Raw genomic sequence first — 25,768 nt, forward strand, 5'->3', positions numbered from 1 at the left:
TCCAAGTCAGAAAAACCTCATTAAGCTCTTCCTAGCAGGAAAATAATATTCAGTCAGATAGTTTCTAAAAATATTGGACATCAGTTATCACTGCCTTAGTCAAGGAGTCCCATGGTTTGTTTCCTTTGTGCGACTGGTCATAATATGGTGGGTTGGCAGAATAATAATACCCACAAAATATACTAAAATTTGCTGCAATGCAACTAATGTTACAATCACATTTTCATAATGTGGTGGAAGAACCCAAAAATAAAAAGGGGCTTTTACATCATTATGTCATGCCATTTAGTACACAGCACAGTGCTTAAATGATGCCTACTTATTTGACACAGAGCTGCTCTGAATACCTCAACCCACATTGCTTTTGCAAAACAGAATAATTTGTGTATTATTCATTCTCTGTGCAGAACACAATAAATTATTATTATTATTATTATTTTTTTTTTACACATGGTCATTTGTGGCTCTTAAAAATATTTTAGGGCAATCCTTTGACTCATAACGTGTCAGTTACCTGAAATGTTTCAAGAAAGCAAAACTGGATCAAGGACTTGTCCAAAAAGTTGTCTGAGAAATAGACATCTTCTCTCAGTTTGTCAATTAAGTCCATCCAAAACTGGACACATTTGGGAACTGAGGAGACCAGTTGGTTTGGAAAGTAGAATGTTTTCCCATTCTTGCTTGATGCATGATTTCAGCTGCTCAACATGGTTTCCTTTGTCATATTTTAGGTTTCATAATGTGCTAAACATTTTCAATGGGTAACAAGTCGGGACTGTAGGCAGGCCAGTTTAGCACCTGGACTTTTTTTTTACTATAGAACCATGTTGTTGTAATACATGCAGAATGTGGTTTGGCATTGTCTTACTGAAATAAACAAGGCCTTCCCTGAAAAAGACATCTACTTGGCAGCATATTTTGCCCCAAAACCTGTATATATCGTTTAGCTTCAATGGTGCCTTCACAAATGTGCTGTTTACCTATGCCATGTGCACTAATGCACCCTCATACCATACCATACCTGATGCTGGCTTTTGAATTGTGCGCTGATAACAAGCTGGATGGTCCCTCTGCCCTTTGGCCCGGGGGAAATGGCGTCCATGATTTACAACAAGAATTTTTACATTTTGACTTGTCAGACCACAGAACAGTTTTCCACTTCACTTCAAGCCACCTTAAATTAGCTCAACACCAGAGAAGGCAGCAGCATTTCTGGATCTGATTTATATACGGTTTCCTCCTTTACATGGTTGAGTTTCAGCTGTTATTTGTGGATGCAGTGACAAACTGGGTTCACAGACAATGGTTTTTGGTAGTGTTCCTGGGTCCATGCAGTGATGTCCACTACAGAATTGTCTTGTTTTCAATGCAGTGCCACCTGAGGGCCCAAAGGTCACAAGCATCCAAAATTGGTTTTTGGCATTGTCCCTTGGATAGAGATTTCTTCAGATTCTCTGAATCTTTTAATGAATGACACTACATACTGTAGACATTAAAGTCCCAAACTTCTTTGCAATTTTCACTGAGAAACATTATTCTTAAATTGGTGCAATATTTGCCAGCACAATCTCTGAGAGTGGTGACCTCCTCCCAATCTTTACTTCAGAAAGACTCGGCCTTTGTGGAATGCTCTTTTTATACCCAATCATGTTACTAATCTGTTGCCAGTTAACCTAATTAGCTGTCAGATGTTCCATCAGGTGTTTTATTATTTCACAACTCTCGAAAGTCAGCTTTTTAAAAAATGTTGCTGGTATCAGATTCTGAATGAGGACATAATTTTCAAATAATGAAAATCTTCAGTTTCAACATTTGATATGTTGCCTTTGTGTAATTTCAAATTAAATATGGGCATTTCAATGTTTTGCACATCATTACATTATTTCTTTTCGTTTTACGCAGCATCCCAAGTTTTTTGGAGACATAGATAAGCTTCACCACTTACCCTCTATAAAGAGATACATCTGGAGCCGATTTATTATCTCATTTACATTTATAACTTCAGTTTATAACTACAATCTTGATTCTTTAAAGTGAGAAACTAATGACCTCCAAGTAATGAGTTATTGTGGTAACATGTCTGTCAATAAGTTTCTCTCTTTATAAGCTCTCTGGTGTGTAGTTACAAATGTAAGTAATAGTTAGTGAGTACCTTCATGACTCACTTGGTGATCTGCTCAAAATTACTATTAGTAAAATAAAGTCATTCACTGTACTACAACAAAGAACTGTGCACACAAATTGAGAGAAATTCAATCTGATAAATTTTTCCATTTTACCAGTTTAGGTCAGCTTTAGGGTCTCATGATGTCAAGTCATCCATGGGAGACTTGTTGTTTTATGCATTCTAAAAAAAAAAAACCCCCAAAAAAAACCAAAAAAACCAAAACATGCCTGTACTCAAGTCCTGCTGGATGTCCCTAGTGAAAAAACGTGTGTATATGGCTCTGCCATACCTACCATCAGGGATCCAGCAACACATAACTAAGGCTGGCTATCAGAAACATATTTATATCAATGCCAGTGCAAACTTGTGAATGTGGTGTCTAAAAACAATAGAAATTAGCAAGCTTTCCTCATTTGATGAACTATAAAAATATCTGATTAAAGAAAAGGTAAACAAGAAGTTCAATGCCAACTGTGGCTAGTTGGCAGTTTTACATACCCAAATACTGCATATTTCAGTCAGTACTCGAAAAATATTGCAGTTAGAAACCCACACCACATGCGCTTTCATTTATCGTAAAAATGGGATTGGACTTTCTTTCTTTCTTTTTTTTTTTTTTTTTTTTAAATGGTAGAACCACAAATTCAATTCAGTCCACCACCAATGCAATGCAGTGGAGACAGAAACCTAAAAATCTGAAAAAACAAATGAAAATTAACTTTCTAAATGGCAAGATGCCATTTTTCCTTACTACCACACCTTCCTTTTCTCTTGTGTAATCTTGACAGAAATAACTTCCCATCACTTTAACATAATCAATGCAATCATTTCCCTTGCTATACAGATCATTATATTTAATATTAGTATTAGTATTAGTATTCACAGAAAAAAAATGGAGGCAGTGGGGCTCTGACGAATGCTTGTATTTCTTAAACATTACCAAACAGTGACCTTTAGAAGTGTAAACATTAGTTCTACACTGTAAAAAACTGACCCCTAAAAAGACTGGAGGCAGACATGTACACACCAGTGTTACACTTTCATGGACAAAAAAGGAAGCACATTAGACACAACAGAAATGTGGTTAAAACAACCTGTATACAACACAGGAGGGTGGTAAGAATACCAGGACTAGGTCCAGTTAGTAACATGGCCCCAGGATTTGATACCAGTGTCCTGGAGCTGTGCCTAGATCAATCTGTGAGTATTTTTGCATTGACAGCTTGAAGCACAGGGCACAAACCAATAAACTCTCTGAACAATATGGCACTTCTTAGCAATTAGCCTTAAGTCTGCTGGTAGCTCATACAGCAAAGTAAGCAGTTCACTGTGAAAGGTCAAATCACTCAGTCATTAATATCTCTCAGATTCTCTCCTCCTCTTTCAGTCTGCTGCTCAGTTTGTCCAGAACAATGTTGAGCTCCATGTTCTTGTTCAACTTAAGGTACAAGTCCTTCCTGATTGGATGAATAGTCAGCCAATCAGCAGTCACTTCTGCCAGCAGACAGATATGTTTCTCCATCTCACCTGTTCATTAGAGAAGGGGAACAACTAATTACACAACAGCTCTTCGCCGAATATTATTAAGCTTTGTTTCCACTGCATGATAAAGCTCAGCTCAACTCACTTTTGGTACCAGGTACTTTTCTCAATTTAGCTTCCCATTGCAAGTAGACAAACTTTATTTGAGAAAAGGCTGAAAGCAGCAAGAGTTGGGGAAATCCTACATTAGAGCACAGACAAGATGACAAACTGACTGGTTGCTCTGTGTCGCGTTCATGACTGTTCTCTCTGGCCAATCAGCGGTCTGCAGCATTTTCACTTTTGCTCCACCTTTAGGCATCAATTCAGCTTGGAGCTGACCCATACCATGCATTGGAAATGAGGCATTAGAAGACAGCAACAAGTTTTCTAATACAAAATAATAATGGCGAATGCAACAGTAAAATGATATGCACCTAAGCCTTTTCTACTTGACTAACTAGATGTCTCCCGGTTCAAAATAATTCAGAAAACATCATATTGAGGTTGGCCATCATGTCTTCAATAAGCTACAAAATTTTCATCCAGTTCTGCATTTATCTCTTGTTGTTTGAACAAACCTGTGCTGAGGGCAGATCTGTAACTGGACACCATCCTGTTACAGGCCACTTCCATTATTAAAGCAGTTTTCTTTTCTGCAATAAAAACGTTCCGGAGAATCCTGGCCAACTCAGGCAGCCGTGACATTATCAGCAGGCGCTCCTCCTGGGTGGGGTTTCGAGTCATGGCCGCCTGGAGCTTCTGGGCCTCTTTTGCCCGAATCTGAAACACCAACAAACAACCCAAAACAACATGATAAATCCCGTTTTTTCTGATGGGTCGTGGATAGTTCAACCATGCCTATATACCCATAAAGCACAGTCAAGTTCCCCCAACCTACCCTGTCCAGCAGGGACTGGGACACTCCTTTCAGGGCAGTTGGGAGTGGAGCAGCAGAGGTTTGGGGGGCTGTTGAGTTCTGTGGAGATGTCAGTTCTTTATTTTCTGCAACTTCATCTTCAGACTTAAGAGCCATAGAGACCAGAGCCTTCTCCATCTGACACAAGGACACAAGAATATCATTTGACTTCCAGAGAACAGTTCTAAGTAAACTGGATTAATACACTGAATAAATACTATTCATGAATAAACTGACATTATTAAATGAAGCATGACTTTCATTATGCATGCATTTACTTAAAATACAGTAACATAAAAAATAAAATGTGTATGTATGTATGTATGTATGTGTGTATACACACATACATACATACATACATACATACATATATAAAGAAAGCAAGATAGAGAGATAGAGAGTGAAGTTTGAATTTAGAACAGCTGCAAAGTGACCACTTTAAAATTGATACAGTACCTTGGGTGCGATGAGCAAGCGGGCCTTCTCTAGCACCTCCTGAGCTGTGGCCAGTTTCTCAGTGTGAGGAGGCTGAGGCAGTGAGCTAGCTTGGATGGCTGGCACGGTGTCGACATTAAAGCGAGGGTGCCAGCGGGTCAGTTTGTCTTCTGCCACAGACAACGGAGGAACCAACGAGGACAGAAAGTCCTGCAGACAGAGAGGTGGATTGAAAAGTAGTTGACACAAAGAAACCCATCAGTCACCAAAATGATTTCCCATGTGTCAATGGAAACACCAGTCTCAGCTCATTCCACACATGGTTTACTCTAAAACTTGGGACAATGCCATGTTTACACCTGCTTCCCATTTGCTGTGTAAGGCTAATTGTAAGTCACCATATGAAACCTAAAGAGAAGCTATACTGGAGCAACCACTGACTTTGTGGTGCTGCTTGACAATCAAGACCAAGTTCAGGTGGAAGATGCGTCTCCTCTCCAGAAGACAAGAGGCTGACAGGAGAGGATGGGCTTCATTCTGGTCTGAGGAGGACAAAACACACACACACGCACATACAAAACACATGAAGGTTAGAGGACACATTATCATGAGCACTTACAAGAGAGACATGCAATTAGATCTACAGTTCATATACCCCACTTACAGAGATTACAGTGATTAAAGGTGAACTAATCCAAGCTGTAATATATATTCAAGTGTTGTGTTAGGTATTCTAACCAGAGAGAAAAGAGGGCTGCACAGTGAGCTGGTAGCCGCTCTTCTTAATGCTGCTGTCGAAAGATGGGATGTTCTTTTCCTGTCTAAATGTGTAGGCCTCAGGAAAGGCCATCTTTATCTGACCCACGTGGCTCTCTTCAAATCGCCTAAAAAGTGGATAAAGGATAAAAAGAAAGAGAAAACATTAGCTTGTGCGGCCTCATGGCCAGCTCTACCCTTCACGGAATCAAAGTTAAAAGTGTCGATGAAATACGGAGGGAAGGGGAATTTAATCGGACATATGACAACAACGGTTTTTATGGCACATAGATGATGAATGGACTGTTGTAGGTCCCATACCACAGTATTAAAGAGTCACTGACAGGACATTACATTCCAGACTTGAAAGAAATACTCATCCTCATCTAAAAAGTACAACCAGACGGTCTCTCCATCCTTCCACCTACTTGTGCATCATGTCCTGAACTCCCTGTTTGATCTTGGTGAAGGTAGCTGTCTCACAGCGGTTGTACAGCATGGCCACCACCGTATCCATACTCCTGAACATCTCAGCAAGCACCTTGTACTGGTAAGGCAGAGTCAGGCCAGGGGGGGCTGCCTGAGCGAGGGTGTGGTACTGCAGGTATGCTGGCTGTTCAGTACTGTGAGACAAGACAGGGGAAAAAACACTTCTGATTTTGGCTTCTGATTTAGACCTAGCAGGACTTACTGTCACTGAAAATGCAATGTGCCACAGTACTGATTGACTGACTGACACTCTCACACACACCCACATACACATACACACACACACACACACACACACACACACACACACACACAAGCTCACCTATCCTGGGTTTGTGTCTCACTATGCTTGCTCTCCCCCGCCTCTCTCTTTTCCTTCGTCCTCTGAGCTTTAGTTGCAAGTGCTGTGGCTCGTGCTACAGTGAACTTGAGGGCCGTAGCATCAGAGGTGAGCAGCGAAACAGTTCTGGGGACACGAGGAGCAGTAGTATTGGTAGCTGCTGTGCTAGCGGGAGAGGTGAAAGAGGAGACTGTGGAAATGGACGCAGTGCTGGTTATTTCCTCTCTGTGTTTCTTGATCCTCTGAAGGCGAGACTTGAGGGTTACAATTCCCTCTTTACACAGAGCCTGAAAGAATGGGTGATAACCATGCTGATGAGTTCAGGACTTTTTAAAAGTCTGGCAATTAACCAATTTTTTCTTGTTGTCAACTTATCTGACACACAGAGCCAAACCAGCAACAAATGGACTGTATGCTACTAACAAGTATTGTGTGTAACCAAAGTCTGATGCATCTGTTGTTCTTAGGCCATAGAGGTCAATTGTTGTCCAAAAACTATTAAAAACACATCAATTAACCACACTTCCATCTGGACTACTGCATTGTTAGTTTCTTTTTCTTTTCTTTTTTTAAATTTTTTTTGTAATGGGATTAGTTAATAAGGATAAATATCAAATGGCATCAGGCTTATCATTTGAATTAAGTACACTAAATAGGTCAGCATCAAAATAATTAATTTCCAAAGCTATACAAGACTGCCACTCACTGTTACACAGGTACACCACAGTGAGCCCAACCCATACTAGTACTAGCTTGTATTTTGCAGTACCATTTGTATGAGGCTACACTGCTAACTTTCAGGGGAACTACACACTCTGCACCATGGTTAAAATAGTGTGTGCACAAATGCATCTTTAATAAACACATCTGTACTAAGGTATGTCTCTCCCATTTTCCACAATGTTGCATTCACCAAGCAATGCTTCACTAAATATCTTTAAGCTTAAAAGGCTTAAGTCCAGATACCGAACTCTAGACCGTGTGAGAGTCAAACGTTTGGTCAGTCCAGACACCCTGCATTACCGGGCTGGCCTGTCCTCCACTGTTCTTGCTGATGACTGGACCCCTCCGTGGAGAGCTGTTGGACTGTTGGACATTTTGCACAGACACATGGGACACATGGAATGCTGGTGCTGCGGACTGCTTGGTCCCTTCATTGGGCAGGACCTGGACTGCAGCCTGGACATACACAGCAATTGAATAGACATAGCTCAGTCACTGCGTTACACACGTACAATGCTGACGTATATGTAATTATATTTTTTCAGGCTTCGCAAGCTGGCATCCAAAAAGTAAGATAAGCATTTTCTGGTTGCCATCTTTGCCTGGGTCAAACAATGAAGACGACCTTTTATAGCTTAACACTGCCTATGGGAGAGGCACAGGCTGGAAGTAACACACGTCTCCCTCAAAGATGGAGGAATCTGTCAGAAGTTGGATTCAACCAGAACCACATTACCTGTGAAGCGTCTTGAGGGAGGACGAGTTTCTTCCTGGCTTTCTTTCCCGTAACTTTCTCCGGGTCGTTAGCTCTAGCGTTTTTAACGACGTCCACTTGCCGCCTCTTCCTGGCTGTGCTGTGGTCGGCGGTGGCTGAAAACACGGCAGACCCGAGGTCAAATTCTGTGTCAGACGAGGTCCGCTTTGGTGTCCTGGGACCGGAGGGGGGACCTTTCGCGGTAATGGTGTTAGACTCTTCCTCGTTTAGCCCCACTGCGTTGTCGATAACTCGGACAAACTCGTCATGGACGGAGGACGAACAAAGGAAATCGTCTGTGTTTTTACTTGCGCAGGTAATGTTAGCGCTGATCCTAGATGAGCCACGGCCGACAACAGAGCTACTGCGGTGCTTAGCTGGTTTCAGTGGACCACCGATGCCTTTCTTTTTCTGGGAAAAGAAATCAGTAACTCGAGCCTGAGACATGTTGTTGTTGCTGCTGCTGCTGGACAACGAAACCTCAGCTTAAAAAACCGCACCAATCTACTAACCGAAGTCGGTACACATATAAATGGTGTCCATCAACAATACACCTCCGGAAATGCTCACAGTTAACAGGAAGAAGAAATGGTCTTTCGCGCGAATTCAACAAAACCACGCCCAGGGCCACGTCCTAGGATAGTTAAGGAAGGATGGGACATTTGATGAATGGCGCACTCGGTTTAAATTTAAACGTGTTCTTTGTTGGGTCAACATTGTGCTGTATGACAGAAAATAATTGTTAACACCTGTTGCTGTTTTGATTATTTCTTTGATTAATTGATTCTTTGATCACTGATTAGTTTTTGCAAAACACGTGATCCTATGGCGACACCGACTCATCCATCTTGTATTATCTCTGCTGTAACAAGACGTCTGATACAAAAATCAGTCACACCAGGCTTTAGAATTCCACTTAGGTCCTCTAAAAGGCTCAGCCTTGTCAAGAAACATAACAGGTCATTATCTGACCTGGTGGCAGGAGTCCTCGGTATCGAGCTGCCACAATTTGAACAATCTGGGGACAAAAAAGAGAGATGACTTTGTTCCACCTTAGTGCTAATCATCAAAGCTGAGGAGATAAAAACACGAATGGCTATTTTACAGATTGGACCCTGACATTGAAAAGGTTCCACTTCATCAAATACATCAGCCTCCATAGCTGAGAATGTGTAATGGAATTTTGATGTTATTATATTTTAATGAATCAATATTTATGTGATGTTCTCAAGTATCACATAGGTTGAGAATATTTCATGTTAAAGTCTCTCAAGATTGAACACAAATGTATCTATCTTGTTAAAAACAAATATGTGCCAGTGTAGTAACTCCAGGATGAAATTGAATGTCTCCAAACATTTAAGGACATGATTAATCAATGTTTGACAATCATCACCTGCCCTCAAATATCATGATCAATGGCACAGACACAGAACTGCTAAAAGTATCTTCACTGACAACAAGCTGTAAAAAGCTATTGCCTTTTTATTATTTGCCCTTTGTTATATTAATTTCTTCAAACCACTGAATTTTTCTGCTTTGGTTTGGTTACATGTGTCTGAAATCAACTGCAGATAAAATGTCTTAAATATGTGAAAAGCTAAAAAAAAAAAAAAAAAAAAAAAAGTATTGAAAAAGTTACATTACATAGTAGATTTTACTTTCAAAACTAATTTTACAAGAATAAAAGATAAAAGTAGATTACCCAGCCATAATATTCATTAATTTGATTTAGTAGCCAGATGAACCTCACTGGATCACCTACAACAATCATTAACCAAGCAATATCTCCATTCTAATGAGTACCTTTCAGTTCACTGTGTTAATAATCTCTTAATCTATATACATATGACATAAACTCAGGGTCCCTTAAATTGCACCCTTTTGTGCTTTGGGCAGTATCCTCTTGCTTGGCAAAGGACTGAGAGTAAGGCTCAGTAATAGCATTAAAGTCAGTGTCTTTACTACACACTGTGTAGTTAGTCTGCTGACCCACTCCATACACATTGATCATTAATTTGAAAGGCTTAAGCAACATCTGAGATATAAAACAAGTTATTTGTCTTTATACTTATTAAATGCAAGGCTTAATTGTGTTTTTCCACTACAGTATCACTGCTTTTATGGGCTGAATGGGGAAGTAAATCCCTGACAAAGGGTCTCACAAGACAACAAAGGGTGTAGGTTACTTTCATCTTCTTTGGTCTCTAAAAATCTTTCCAATAAAGCATTCCAAGAGAGGGGAATGAGTATTTGGCTGAACTGCTCATAACCCATGATCACAGTAACACATTAACCATTCACAAATAACTATTTTAATGGGTTTCAAGCCTGCCACCACTTCTTTTCGTTTACTTTTTCCGAACACAGCCAGTGCTTCAATGTGATTGATAGTGGCAACATGTTAATACAGTGCTTAATGATTCGCAGGGGGGCGCAAGTAACACAAGAATGAAAACGTATTTGGCGTCAGTTCAAAAAGAGTTGTTTCTGGATTGACGTAGTCATGTCAGAAATACTAGTCCGTAAATGTAAAACATTTTGAAACCCATTCCAACCCACTTCCAAAAATAACCTATGTAATTATTTTTATGCATTTCTTTGCCGAGCATACACTAAACTTATACTATGAAGCAGTGCAGCAGAGACACAAGCTGTGCAATGCTGACTGGGCTGGAGGTTACAGACTTGCAGCAGGGAGGTGACCAGCAGAAGCGGCAGCAGCAGCTCAGTGGTGAATAGCTCCTCTATGAACGCCCTTCAGTCTCACTTCCCTGTGAATCACATTTTCCACCTACAACACTGTTACTTCAGACTGGGCCCCTCCGGAGGAACTCATGCAACAAAACATTTCTTCCTTTCTGATAGTTTTAACACCTGAAACGAGTCGATGTTCTGTCGCATACTCAGCTGAGCGCTGACGGATCAGTCGACTAATTAGGAACTTTTGTTAGATCTTTCACTTTCCGGTAGTTTTTTTTTTTTTTTTTTTTGGTCTTTTTGATGAGAGATCGTGAGCGAATAATGGTCTTTTCATTCCTTTGTTACATTTAGCCTAATCAAACAACCACAATGGAGCCGTTTAAGTGAGTGACCCAGTGTTTCTGCCCGGGTTCATGGTAGTTATTGATATATCGTTGATTATCGCAAAGTGACTATTGACCTGCACTGACATGGATCTTCAGGTGATTGTCTGGCTGTTCTACTGCTTTCTTCTACCCATCGTGCTGTTAACAGGTAAGTAACCTGCTTTTTTCTTTTTTTTTTTTTTTTTTTTTTTTTTAACAAAATGAACTATAACCATGAACATGTCTCATTACAAATGTTTTCATAACTAACCAACTGCTTCCATCTACACGTTGACGTGAGCCCTGGAACCCTTAACGCACTGGGTGGTAACTGTCCCCTTAACTGCTGAAGCAGCTGCAAGGAAAATTGTTTGACTTCGACTATTTTTGTGAATGTTTTTTTTCTTCTGGGTGTCCGGTTACTACAGCGATAACGAGTCGAGACAACGTGACTGCAAGTGATAGTCAGGATTTCATATTTCCTACATGGTGAACTTGTAAACTTATGAGCGAAGTTCGTGTTTTTAAAAGAAAATGTCAGTCTATTTTGGGATTGGTGTTTGTGTCGCGTCTCATGGTGTAACGTTGTGAAATGTGACAGTGGGAACGGGTGAGGCTGTGGAAATGGTGAAATGATTTGTTTTAAGTGATGATCACATGCTTTGGTGTTGGAATATGAGCCGAATGAAGTATGACTCCAACCCACATAACAGGCTATAAATTACTGTTTACACGTGTGCACCGTAGCTGATAAGCAAATAAATTCAACTGACTAATATTTCAGCGAATGTGAGCCCTGATGCATGTGAAACTTAACAAGTTACTAGTTAACAGGCCCATAATATGTGGACACTGCACTATCTTCTTGGCGCAAATACTTTCTAGGATGCAGAGAATCCTTAACCACAGCTGGCCAAGATGAGGCTCTTTCAAGGCATTGTTGGACAGCTGGCAGCATGAATGTGTGATGTGGGAAAAAAAAGGAGTGTTTTAAAGTTTAAAGATTATGTAGTTAAAGGTGAACTGTACTGGAAGTTTGGTCATGATTTCTCAAAACATAACAAAGGAAAAGTGATGTAGTGGTGGTCAAGGAATTTTTTTTTTTTTTTTTTGCCAGCTGTGGAATCATTTCTGTGGAAGAAAAGAAGATTGTTGTAGTGTCTGAAAATCAGGTTTTTGTCAGCTTTCCCTGCAACATCATAAAGACAAGTAAACATGAAGTGGTGGGTTGTTTATTTACACAGTTCTTGCTAAAAAGCAATGGTTGCTATGGTTGTGAGTGCCAAGACACTCAACAGTAATTATCAAGAAGTGTTGGAGGTGGTGTTGAGCAATTCTTTTTACTTTCAGTGAATATGATGTGTGATGTGTGTATGTGTTGGCAGCTAGGACCTCAGTTGGCAGCTATTTCATTTGCAGTTTTTTTTTTTTTGTCAGTTTTTCACATATGGACTCTGGAATAATCTGTATATTGTATGAATCACTTTCTGGAATCCTGAATACAAATGAACCAAAAGGTTCTACTACAGAAGCTTGTTATACCTGGTCAGTACACACATGTGTGTGGGTGATTGAGAGAGAAAGCAAAGAGAGAGAGAGCATATGTCTGTGTCTTCTCGCAGGATGTCACAAGCTAGAACTTGCAGTGTTACTGTCAACAGTTCACATGAGTTTGTAATGAGTCAAAGGAAGTGAAACATGCCAGTAAAGATGCCAAGATGTGATGGCAGAGTGGAACTGACACATTTTTACTGACAGTGAGGCAGAGATTTTGATTGGATTGATTGTCAGATGAGGGTTACTTGTGTGAAGTAGCCAACTTGGTATGAAGCACTCCCCAACTGGTCCTTTGTCAGTCTGGGAATGTAAATGTAATTTTAGACAGAATCTGGAGATTTAATGGAGCTTGATTAAAAGTAAATTTGATTTCAGAAGCTTTTAGATTTTGTTTTCAGATTTTAGATTTAGATTTTTTCTTAAATTGAGGTTTATTGTTAGAGCAGCTGAATAGAGAATACATTGAGCTGAGTTGTTTAGACTGTAAATTCAATGGAATTTTGATGATGATATCTTCAATATGTAATAGGTTTTATAGGATCTCCTGGATCTCCTGGATTCTTGGCAGTTAAAAAGTAAGTCCCCTTACATATAGTGTTATTTTGTGGGTTTGTGTGTGAGATGCTGCCACAGTGGTAATGGCTTGTTTATTTCTGCCCCAAACCCAGACTTATCAATTGAAATGATGCACTGACATGATACACTGGGTTGGTATTTGTGCTGGTGTTGACAACATCAAAGAAACAAGTCAGGTCTCAGTCAAAGATGAATAGTCCACATTTGATCCTGTTTCTTAGTCAGTGTGGTTATACAATTGTACAGCGCAACTTCAGAAGGCTTGTAGAGCAACTTGGTTAAAATGTACACATGCTTCAGAATGTAAGTGTATGAATGTTTCTAATTTGTTCGGTCCACAGACAAAAAAGTATTCTAGTATTTATAGCCTTAGTTTGTGTATCAGAAGGGAGAAAACTGGATCTGTATCCCTTATATCAAATATTAAATTAAAAACAAAAACAACGTTGTTTGAGAGAGTGTCGTGTGTGTGTGCATGCGTGCATGTCTGTGTGTGCCATTGCAGTCTTATAACTTCATGGCTCAGTGAGAGATACTCAGAGTGTGTGTGAACTGTGGGTTTTGTGTGATTTAGCCAGAGAGGAGGAGGGATGACTGCAGATGGTTTAAGTGAAAGTTTTTTTTTTTGTGTTCAAACAGAGGGAATGGCGTGGATCTGATCATCAGTGGCAGAGTTCGGGCTTTTGACACTTTACAGAGCAAAGTCAGATTTTCCTTAGTGCTGGCCTCAGTTTTAATGGTGAAGACACACTGTTGCATGTTTGAGCTAACATACTAAGAGCATTGGTATGTTTGGAGAGTTCTGGACAGTGTCTGCTCCCACAAAAGTGACTTTCGGTGAAATGTAGATGTTATAAGATAAGATAAGAAAAGATAAGATAGACTTTATTTATCGCACAATGGGGGGAAATTCACATGTTACAGCAGCAACAACACAGAGAATAAGAAATCAGAGGACAAGAAGACAAGAAAAATATTGCACAAGGGTTATATACCCTATGGTAATTTACAATATATACAATACGTACACACTTATTTACTTAAACGTACTACTCATTTAAAAATGACGATTGCACATGAAAACAGGAAAAATGTGAGATGTGATCAGTTCAACTTGCATTTGAGTTGATGTTATTGTGCACTGTTATACAGTCTGATGGCTGTGGGCAGGAATGACCTGTGGCAGTGCTCCTTCCTGCACTGGGGATGTAAAAGTCTTGTGCTGAAGGAGCTGCTCAAGATCCTCACAGTTTGGTGCAGGGGGTGGGAGGAGTTGTCCATGATGGATGTCAGCTTGGCTAACATCCTTCTGTCCGCCACCTCCTCAATGGAGTCCAGTAGGCAGCCCAGGACAGAGCTGGCTCTCTTAACCAGTTTATTCAGTCTCTTCCTGTCTCTGTCCGTGCTGCCCGCTCCCCAGCACACTATGGCATAAAACACTGCACAGGCCACCACAGTCTCATAGAAAGTCCGGAGTAGAGTCCTGCACACACCAAAGGACCTTAGTCTCCTCAGTAGGTGTAGATGACTCTGGCCCTTCCTGGGCATTAGTATTGTCTGTCCAGTCCAGAGTATTGTTGAGGTGAACATCCAGGTACTTAAATGAGTCCACCATGTCAATGTCCGAGCCCTGGATGTTCACCGGTGTGTGAGGGGAAGGTTTCCTTCAGAAATCAATAATCATCTCCTTGGTCTTGCTGCTGTTTAGGATCAGGTGGTTCTGCTGACACCAGTCCACGAATTCCGTGATGACCCCCCTGTACTCCTGCTCATTCTCCTCCGACACACAGCCAACAATGGCACTGTCATCAGAGAATTTCTGCAGATGACAGAGGGTAGAGTTGTACATGAAGTCCGAGGTGTAGAGGGCAAAAAGGAACGGTGACAGCACCATTCCCTGGGGGGCCCCTATGCTGCTGACTACCACATCTGACACACAGCTGTGTAGCCTCACATACTGTGGTCTGTCAGTGAGGTAGTCGATGGTCCATGCAGCCAGGTGTTGGTCCACACCAGCCGCCTCCATTTTCCCCCGCAGCATTGAAGGCTGGATGGTGTTGAAAGCACTGGAGAAGTCAAAAAACATGACTCTCACAGTGCTCCTGGGGGACTCCAGGTGAGACAGGGCCCGGTGTAGCAGGTAGGTGATGGTGTCGTCCACCCCGATGCTAGGTCGATATGCGAACTGCAGCAGGTCCAGCACAGAGCTCAACTGGGCACGGAGGTGGCTGAGGACGATCCTCTCCATGGTCTTCATGAGGTGGGAGGTTAGGGCGACAGGTCTGTAGTGGCTTGGTTCCCTGGGATGGGCTGTTTTTGGAACCGGCACCACGCAGGAGGTCTTCCACAGGGCTGGGACTCTCTCCGGACTGAGGGTCAGGTTGAACATGAACTAACCACCTGACTGAGCTGGTCTGCACACTCCCTGAGCACCCTGGAGCTTATGACGTCTGGGCCTGTGGCTTTCCTGGCCTTTATCTTCCTGAGCTCACTCCTCACCTGGTCCATAGTGATGGAGAGGGGGGAGGGGGGTGACTGTGGGGGGTAGTCCAGAGCTGGTGGTGGTTGTGGGGGGTCCTTGATGACAACAGGGGTTGGAGCAGCGTGGTCTGAGGGGAGCTGAGGTGTTAAGGACTGCAGCTGAGGGGAGATGACTGGCCTGGAGAGGTGTGAAGAAGTGGGGCCCCAGTGAGAGGGGGCTGGAGTGGGGGCAGAGTCAAATCTATTAAAAAACAAGTTTGCCCAGGCCTGATCTCCAGTTGTGGCTTGTCCATCCCCATTTTTGCCATGGCCTGAGATATGTTTCAGACATCTCCACACATTGTTCTTCTCCAGGCGCTGCTCCAGTTTCTCTCTGTAGATTTTCTTACACCTCCTGATGTTATACTTCAGCTCACGCTGTACTCTCCGCAGCTCCTCCTTGTCCCCTGAGATGAAGGCCCTCTTCTTCTCATTTAGCAGAACCTTCAGTTCAGCGGTCACCCAGGGCTTGTTGTTGGGAAAACACCGTACTCTCTTGGATGGCACAGTGTTTTCCACACAGAAGTTGTTATAGTCAGTGATGCAGTGAGTCAGACTGTCAATGTCCTCCCCATGAGAGCTGCACAGTATATCCCAGTCAGTGGTGTTGAAACAGTCCCTCAGTTGCTCACATGCCTCCTCAGTCCAGGTCTTCACAGCCTTCCTCTGTGGAGACTGTCTTTTCAGCACCGATATGTATTCTGGCTGCAGATGGACGAGGTTGTGATCAGAGCGACCAACAGGGGGGAGGGGGGTGGAGGTGTATGCGTCCCTGACATTAGCATACAGAAGGTCCAGGGTTTTATTGTCCCTTGTGTGGCAGTTTACATACTGTGTGAAGTTGGGGAGAGTGGCAGAGAAAGAGGCATGATTGAAGTCCCCAGAGATGAGAAAGAGGGCCTGTGGGTGTCTTGTCTGCAGCGTAGACAATGTGCTGTTTATGCGCTCACAGGCAGTATCAGCATCAGCCGACGGGGGGATGTACACAGTCAGCACAATAACATGTGAGAACACTGACTGCAAGACGCTCAATGTCCCTGCTACATAGCTTCTCCTTAACAGCGATGTGGCCAGGGTTACACCATCTGTTGTTAAGAAACGCACACACCTTTCTTCTTCCCGCTCTTTGCCACTTTCTGGTCCGCACGGACAAGGGTAAATCCATCTAAGGAGACAACAGAGTCCGGTGTGTCCTGGTTCAGCCATGTCTCCGAAAAACACATAAGACTAATCTCCCTGTACTCCCTCTGCAGCCTTACTAGCACCGATTTTTCGTCCATCTTGTTGGAGAGAGAGCGGACGTTTCCCATGATAACGGCCGGCAAACATGGTTTATATCTCCGTCTTCTCTCCTGGTGCTTGAGACCCCCTCTCCAACCTCTCCATTTATTCCTTATCTCTGCTGGAATCTCTGGTTTCCCAGTGTGGAGCAGTCCAGTGTGTCTGAGGGCTAACAGCTGGTCCTGTGTGTAGACAATAGAGCCATGGCTGAAAGGGTCTCCCAAGGCAGACTCAAAAAGTCCAAAAAATAACAGAAAAAAGAACGCAAAAATTACAAACCCCTGGAACCCCTACTTGCGCATATCCATAGGGGTTTTAGAAAACAAGAAAGAACACAAGATAAAAACACACAGAAATACAAAAAAACACTCAAGTGAGGAAAACAGAAGACAGAGCTGCTGCAACTTGCTGCCACTCACGTGGCGCCATCCTTGATTTTTTTTTTTTTGTTTAAACCAGGGACAGGTGTAGATCAGGACTTCAACCAAATTGGTTGCCAAAAACTTTCACTAACAAAGACCACACCGATAAGATACAGATTTATAATGGTTTAATGTGTAGTATGGATGGAGGAGAGCATAGCTGATGAATGATAATACTTTGGGATGAGGGTCGAGGGATGAAGGGAAGGCAGGGCATAGGGAAGGAGGGTTTAACAGATGAGGGGAGAAAGGAATGAAAGGATGAGGGATAAGGGATGAAAGGATGAGGGGATGGAGGGATGATGGGATGAAGGGATTAGGGTCTAGGGATGAGGGGATAAAGGTCGAGGGTTGATGGATGGAGGGATGAAGGGATGAGGGTTGAGGGTTGAGGGAGGAAGGGGAGGAGGAATGAGGGTCAAGGGATGAAGGGATGAGGAGTGAGGGATGGAGGGATGATGGTAGAGAGATGACGGAGTGGGGGGTGGAAGATGAATGGAGTGTGATGATTGACCAGTGTGAGCTGCCAGTGTAGAGACAGGATAGAATCGGGGGAGTTGAGGCTCAGGGTTGGGGAGCTGCCTCTTCGAATGTTCTCGGATTTTAGTAAAACCCCCAAAGGAACTTCAAGAGAGAAGCTGCTCATGGGCATTTCTAATGTCTGTCAGATTATAGCAGATGTACATGAGGAATGGAGGGTGAGACCAGCAGCCAAGAATTGATAACGTGGTCAGGGATTACCTGCCAGTAAGCAGAAGAGGAGTCAGCAGTTACATCATGGCGTGTAGATATTAGCTTAATGCTATCAGTTAGTTTACTCAAGTTAGCGACACTGAGTTGGCACCGGGTCCAATTAACTTGTTATGTTAGTAACGTTAGCTGGCCATCAATATTTTGTGAATGTCTATTTAACTTGTAAAATCTATTATGAGTTATCTTAAGATAATAAGTCTACCTTTTCTCCGGTAAGTCACTGCCCTGTTTTCCAAGACGACACTTCTCTGACCTGGTGCCTGGGTGCTTCACGTGATGTCACTTTCAAGGCCGCGCTCTCATTAGTAATTAACGTCGGACTCTGCTGTGAAGGTGGAGACATGCGGCGGTGGTGTATTTGTGACAGTAAAAAAAAAAAGAAAAAAAAAAGAAATTTGAAGGAGCGGCGCCTAGGATTTAGGTATGGTGGCCCACCACTCCTAAATGAATGTAGAGGAAACACTGGAGTGCAAGCTGTAGCTGGATGGGATGGTGTTTAGCACAGGTCACGATTCAGCACAGAGTAAGTTGCAAAACACAACAGTAGACCTCATGATCTAGTGTTCTCCAGTAAGTACCTTGGTTGAAAATGCTGTGGTCGCCCCGTGGCTTTGAATGCAAAGATAATGTGGTATGTATAAAACCTCTCACCACTGAGCTGCGCTGCTCAGTCAAGGATAAGAACCTATATTATATTGTTTTCTTGCATGCGTACATAATGTCATATACACATTTAGCACTTGCAATTGTGAAGAATGTTGATGTTATCCCTGAAATCCTTGATTTGAGGTTAGCTGTGAATGGCACTCTGAAGGGGCATATCAGTGTATTTAGAATTTCATTGCTATTCAAAGCATCAGTCATGCTTGAAATTGACTGTGATTAGCTCAATCTTTACACATGGGAAGAGAAGGAGGACTTTTGTTCAACTCAGACTGTTACTGGCTTCTCTGGTTGCTAGGCTTCATGTGCCAGATTGTGATTGGTCAAATGAGGTGTCATTTGTCAGGCTGAGACTCCAGAGAGTAACTGGAGGCAAGATAGCGCCCTTCTGCATGTGTTTCTGGAAGCTGTAATGGGGAAAAAAGGATTACATGTTGTTTGGACCTCACATCTTTAACTGCAGTGGATTGTCTGAACCTTTGTGGATGTTTGTCGGATTGTTATCGATCTGTGTATCACCGAGAGGCATCATCGATGAGTAGTGTCAATGTTGTATCAATTTTAATCATGTTGTTTGTCTGCTGTTGGCTTTTACTGTGTCTCCCGTTGAGATTGTATCTTGAAGTGGCTTTTGTAAGTTGATGGAGGCAGCAACAATTGAGGAAGAGAGAGATGTAGAAGATAATAAAAAAGAAAAAAAAATCAACATCACAGTGTTTTCACCTGTCACTGGGGAGACTGGACCTCGAGCGGGTTAGAGAGTCATTTAGAGCTGAGGAGGGGATGTTACTGTGGAGTTTCTGGTAGGCGAGGGACTGACAACGTTGGAGTTGTCGGAGGCTGAAGGCCGAAAGCATCTGGAAATATGGCTTGCTGAGACCACATGAATGCGCTTTGAAAGTCTGCTGATCTTTGAACAGGTCACTGTCTGAAGGGTGGAGTATGAGCTCCTGGTCCTAGGTGTTAGGTGAGCGATTGGCTGTAATGCTCAAATGAAATGAATGAAACAGGTAAGCTTATACTTGTGTGGATTTGGGAGTTGAAACCTTCATAATAAGCAGGTGGGTGGATCTATTAAATACTGAAAGCATTAGAGAAAGCATTATTATTATTATTCACTTATGTATAATTTTGAGCGCTGTATAATATAATATAATATAATATAATATAATATAATATAATATAATATAATATAATATAATATAATATAATATAATAAAGTATAACCAAATAGATTACCCTAAACCCAGAATGAGCATTCAATGCAACAACATTGACCCCTAAGAAAGATTGAAAAGTGAAAGTGTTGTATCTTCAGGCAAAAGTGAATAACTGTGGAGGTTGTGGCTGTGTTGAGTGTTTGTGAAGGTAAAGAGGAAGGTGGTTCTCAGTGTAACTCAATGTAACAACAGTTAGTAAGAGGCATTTTGACACCCACACATAGATTTATATTGAAACTACTTTTCTTTGGTAAGACAGATCCAGGGACATAATTCATGAAAGTTTTTTCATAGTTGTGGGGTTGCTTACTAGTGGCTCCTGATGAGTCAAGTGGAACCAGATATACAATGATGGTGGTTGGACAACTGAACAGATCATGGAAATGTCAAGATCTAACATGCAGGTATTCTGTGTATTTGGTTCTTTAATGTTAACATGTACAAACAGGGGACCGATGATGTTAACATCAGCTACCCTTAACTTACCTTCAGCACCACCACAGCACTAGACTGTATAATTAGACAGTGTGTGTGTGTGTGTGTGTGTGTGTGTGTGAGAGAGAGAGAGAGAGAGAGAGAGAGAGAGAGAGAATATGTGAAAATTATAAATGTCTGACCATTCTTTCCACAAAAACAGGAAATCTGGTCAGCATGTACTCAACTACACACACGCAGAATGTTCCATTCCAAAAAAAGCTGCACTGGACAGCACCGTCACCACATGTAGCTCATTGAGAGAAGTTGTGAGAGTGCAAGCTTCACTGCTCTCAATTTTAAGGTCCACAGCAGGCCTTCAGGTGTTTTTCCTGTCTCTGGTGTGTTGTGCCAAGGGACTACAGACGAAAATTAGCTTTTTTTTTTGCTAACTCTGGCACATTTACATTTTGAGTATGAACAAAAATGTCAGTTTATGTGCATTGTCCCTTTTAAATAAACAAATAAATAAAATTGAATAAAACACATTGATAGAACTTACAGAATTATTGGTGAATGTAAATTTGCTGCCTTTAGCAGTGGTTGGATATGATTGAATCTCCGACATGATTGCTGTTATTTTTACAAGCAGACTGTTAGTTCAGAGTTGATTTCAACATGCCAGGGCATTGCTGATGTCTTCATCATAAATAAGATTTCGGAAGCTTCAGGGTGTTTTTAAGAGTTGTATTTAAGGGCACACTGGGTAGCCTTTTGCAGCTTGAAGCTTGTAAAGCTCAAAAAACACAAACACAGCACATCATCAGACATCCTAAACATCAGGCAGAGAATTAGGAAAATGAGAGGGATAGAACTAATGTACTCAACAGAAACATCACTGAAGTGATAATTCACATTTTTTCCAGTTTGCCTTATTACAATACTCTCGTCCTGCATGTACACTGAAAGAACTACTGGTCACTGCAAGTAGCCCCCCTATTCCTTGTAAAAACGTAGCACTCAGTCAGCCAAGTTGAGTGGTTATCTTCATCTTTGTATTTACGCATGTAGTTGTGTTTATTGCTAGACTTTTGTCCTGGTGTGTTGTAGTCTGCTTTCTCTTGTTAATGTTAATGGTTTAGCATTACAGAGATAACTGTTTGATTATGGCTCAAATTGGGTTGTAGTTACAGTAAGGAAACAAATATATCGGGACACAACTTGCCTACAACACAGCAAAGATACATGGAGTTTTCTGCACATGTGCCTTCTCTGAGCAGGAAGATCCCCACTTGATATGTCTAACTCAGACTGCTTGTCTCATATTAGCTTTGAACGAGATCTGTGGATTGGTATGTCTTCTTAGCCAGTATGGAAACAAAGGACGACTGAAGACAGTGACTAATAACTCTTGTATATAGTGTACATGGCATGTTGAGTACTGTATTAAAATCTGAACCTACCCTTTAATTGTGACCACATTACAATCCTACACAAACTTGTGTTACACATTGTACACACTTGGCTGTATTCATGTGTAGTAAGTATAATTTTAGGTAATGGCAAAAAACACATAACAAACACATTTGTTATTATGCTTATTTAGGTATTTCTTAGCTCATCTAGACTAATTCTTATCAAAATCTTTCCATTTAAATAAGTGGCAGTGACAAGTTTTTTGAAACATGTTGATGAGATGAATACAGAATAGGCTAATATTTAGTCATTGTTACGACTAAATGACTAAAAGTATTTGATTTTTATCACACTGATTTTAGTGGTCCTTCAACCAGTGCTGGTTAAATAGTCCTGGAACAGTATAAAACACATCACCTTGCAGACAGACAGACTGGTAGAGAGGAATGTGACTGCGTCTGCTCTCTGATTACAGAAGTTTCCACACCTAACCTACTCTCTCTTCACACTCTCACTCACTTCTGAGGAACTCACTTAAACTCTCTCACTCAGTCTCTCTATCTCTCTCTCTCTCTCTCTCTCACACACACACACACACACACACACACACACACACACACACACACACAAAACCGGGTATAAATAACTTAAGGGGACATTACATAGACTGGCATTTATTTCCTGGAGAGTTACCCTAACCTTAACCAAAACCAGTGCTGACCTAACCTTCTTGAGAAAGGACTACCTCCCCCTTGGTCAAATGTTTTAAATCTGGCATCAAATTAGACAGAGCTGAGAGTTACCTGCGTGAGAAAGGACTAACTTTCATTCTGACACCGAACGTGCCACACACAGGGACTTACATTTATATCACCACCATCTTAAATTATTAGTTTATTTTGGGTTGAGTAATTCTCAGGAACAAGTCCTGTTTATAACCCCATCGTCCTGGGAACCTGATGAGGAAGCAGTGTCTCTCCCAATACAGTGGCTGATTCAAAAAGATATTACGGCTTTTCAGGATTTTAAATTTAAACAATAAAAAAGTTGTAACATCGGCCGGAAGAAACAATAGCCCTTAGAAACTTAAAAAATAACCCAGATATAATCATAAGAAGTGTGGACAAAGGAGGACAAATTTGCATTCAGGATTTTAAGAATTATTTATGGGAAGCAAATAGACAATTTAGCAACAGCAATTACTACAAACTAGGGATGACAAGATTCACTGATTCATATCGGTGATCCGATACAAACGTTTGCAATGCGTCTGCACCGGTAGATTCAAGGTACATTGGATATAATTTATGGGTGAATTTACGGTGCATCTCTTCTAGCCTGTCTGCATCTGTAAATTCCATGGTTAAATCGATTACTTCACGTTCTAGTACTATTCTCTGCCCTGCCGTGTTTTCCGAGGCAACCTGAATGCACCATTGCTCCACCTTCACCGACGCAAGGGTTGTTCACAACATAGAGGGAAATGAGAACAACGTTAGCAGCGAGGAGATATTCAGTGCACTGGAAAAGACAAATAAATCAAATGTGTGGCAATATTTCGGGTTTTTCAAGCGCGATGGTAAACTGGACAAAACGCATGCAATCAGGTCATATTATTTGCACTATGCATGTTGTTAATACTGTGCTTTCTGAAACTGTTAAACTGTGAAGTTTTACGTTTACGTTTTGTAAAATTGTAGAGACAGAGAACATAATTCGGAGTAAGGATTGCTTATTATAAATAAAATGTAATGCTCTGTCTATATATACGGAATTATGTCTTTTTTAAAAATAGGATATATTGGTTTGCTCAGTAAAAACAAACCAAATATTACATGCATCTCTCAAATTGATACAGAGAGTAAAGCAGAGTTGTGCTGAAATCTGATATGGGCACACTCTCGTACCACAACTAACTGTATCGAAATGGATCACATCATATCGAACCGAATCTCTTTGTAAGCAAGTCCTATCGTTTTCAAATCATTTTTGAATCGTATCGTATTGTGAACAGGATCGCATCGCATCGCATCGCATCGCATCGACAGAGGCTTCAGTGTATTGTTAATGTATCCTATCAGTGGCTGCGTATCGAATCGGCCTCAGTGGTGGAGATATACATCCCTACTACAAACTTCTACAAAATTTACTCCAAAACGTCACACAAAAAAATGGTTAGAAACAAAGTGGCAAAATTATATGAGGACGGTTACATTGATAGAAAACAGAAAACTTACCTTCTGGGTCTTGACTCTCCACACCCCCGTTTATTCTATTTGCTTCCCAAAATTCATAAAAATCCAATATCATGGCCGGTCCCCGATGTCATTCCCAGCGGTCGCCCCATCGTTAGTGACTGTGGTTCTGAAACTTACTACATTATGCAGTACATAGATTTCTATTTAAATCCACTATCTCAACTACATCCCAGCTATATTAAAGACAGCTACAATTTTGTCAATAAACTTAAAACTAGGCCGTCTTAGCTAATCCTGATTCCTCCAGGCTGGATAGTTTCATCTTGGACCCCCTGAATCTGATGCTGAGAAGAAATGACTTTGAGTTTAATGGTAAATTTTGTCTTCAAGTATTATATGGCAAATTGGGAGCTAATGGTGTTTAAAAAGTGCGACAAACTTCCATTGCTTTATCTAAGATATTTGGATGACCTATTTGGTTTATGGCATCACTCTCTGGCAGATTTTGATCACAGTATATAGACACAATAAGAACTTAAAAGACATCTCGGTTCACACCGCAATTATAATGCAAAGAAAATTATCATCAAAACCGAAATTCATTCAAACTCATTATTTGGAGAATGTATTGACAAACAGGGGTCGTCCAATCTGGGGGAGATTTAACAAAAACACCAGTAATGTTATTTATGCCATCCAGTATAAAACCTATAATAAAATTTATATAGGTGAAACGGGTAACAGTGCGTATGTACCAACATACTTATCATCTATGCAAAGCCAATAAACTTACCGTGCTTAACAACCATTTCCAGAATCAGAGACACAGAGAATATGTATACATACCTGGTCAAGACAGCAGCACCAGCGCAGGGAGAGACAGTGGATGTCCCAGCTTCAAACGATCATCCCACTCCGCCTCAATGAGAAGTACTGACGTAATCGAGATATGACAACTAGAGATGGAACACTTAGTATACTGGCAGTTTTCTAATTTTATAGTATAATACATAATAGGGGTTTCTGAAAATTATGCATGGTTTGAATTGCAGAGTTCCTTCATTTTGTGTGTGTGAGTATTGCCATAATTAAAACTATGGTCTTAATTAAAACCTGCCTCTAAGAATAACTAATGTTTGAGTCTACCTGATTAAACTTCTAGTGTTGCTCTGATGGCCAGGTCACGATGCTCCACGTCCTCAGTCCCTCCTTGCCGAGCCAGAACTTTTACAGTCCAAAACATTAAGACCACCTACAGGTAAAGGCTTAGGCTGCCGGGTTGTTACCCCGTTTTACCTTTCATCCGGTTCTTCTTCTGCCCAAAACATTAAGATCACTTATAGGTATGGGCTTCGGCTGCCGTGGGGTCACCCTGTATTTACTTTTCATCAGGTTCTTTTTCCGCTCAAAACATTAGGACCACTTACAGATATAGGCTATGGCTGCCGGGATGTTACCCTGGACTGCAAAACCTTCTGCCTCTCTCTCTGCTGCGTTGTATCGCTCCACTAAAGCCCTCCCGCCAAACCCACAAGTCCGAGTGGCAGCACATCAAGTCAGTTACCCTATGGAACCT

The 25,768-nt window shown here is 41.4% G+C and overlaps 2 protein-coding genes across 4 annotated transcripts in view; one reads left to right on the forward strand and one right to left on the reverse strand.

Annotated features, from left to right (window-relative positions):
- Positions 1 to 452: 452 nt before the first annotated feature.
- Positions 453 to 9,700, reverse strand: cdt1 (chromatin licensing and DNA replication factor 1). Its single transcript, XM_076743718.1, has 10 exons — positions 8,087 to 9,700; positions 7,651 to 7,806; positions 6,610 to 6,914; positions 6,227 to 6,421; positions 5,781 to 5,926; positions 5,484 to 5,584; positions 5,064 to 5,252; positions 4,590 to 4,745; positions 4,270 to 4,471; positions 453 to 3,694 (listed from the first exon to the last, which is right to left on the reverse strand). Exons 1-10 carry the CDS (start codon positions 8,549 to 8,551, stop codon positions 3,531 to 3,533), a joined length of 2,079 nt encoding a protein of 692 aa, XP_076599833.1. The 5' UTR covers positions 8,552 to 9,700; the 3' UTR covers positions 453 to 3,530.
- Positions 9,701 to 10,811: 1,111 nt separating this feature from the next.
- The window catches only part of piezo1 (piezo type mechanosensitive ion channel component 1 (Er blood group)), a 209,035-nt gene continuing 194,078 nt past the window's right edge, over positions 10,812 to 25,768 (forward strand). For all 3 annotated transcript variants that reach the window (XM_076743050.1, XM_076743051.1, XM_076743052.1), the window contains exon 1: positions 10,812 to 11,341. In XM_076743050.1, coding sequence (XP_076599165.1) covers positions 11,278 to 11,341 — 64 coding nt within the window. In that variant the 5' untranslated portion in view covers positions 10,812 to 11,277. The remainder of the gene's footprint in view (positions 11,342 to 25,768) is intronic.

The sequence above is a fragment of the Chaetodon auriga genome, chromosome 11 (genome assembly GCF_051107435.1).
Source record: "Chaetodon auriga isolate fChaAug3 chromosome 11, fChaAug3.hap1, whole genome shotgun sequence".
In the NCBI taxonomy this organism is placed as follows: Eukaryota; Metazoa; Chordata; class Actinopteri; order Chaetodontiformes; family Chaetodontidae; genus Chaetodon; species Chaetodon auriga.

Coding starts and splice junctions, on each gene's coding strand:
- cdt1 (XM_076743718.1), bottom strand. CDS start 8,551: ATGTCTCAGGCTCGAGTTACTGATTTCTTTTCCCAGAAAAAGAAAGGC. Junction 6,915..7,650: donor GTGGAGGACAGGCCAGCCCG/GTAATGCAGGGT, acceptor CCATTCTTTCAG/GCTCTGTGTAAAGAGGGAAT. Junction 3,695..4,269: donor CAGATCTGCCCTCAGCACAG/GTTTGTTCAAAC, acceptor TCTAATGAACAG/GTGAGATGGAGAAACATATC.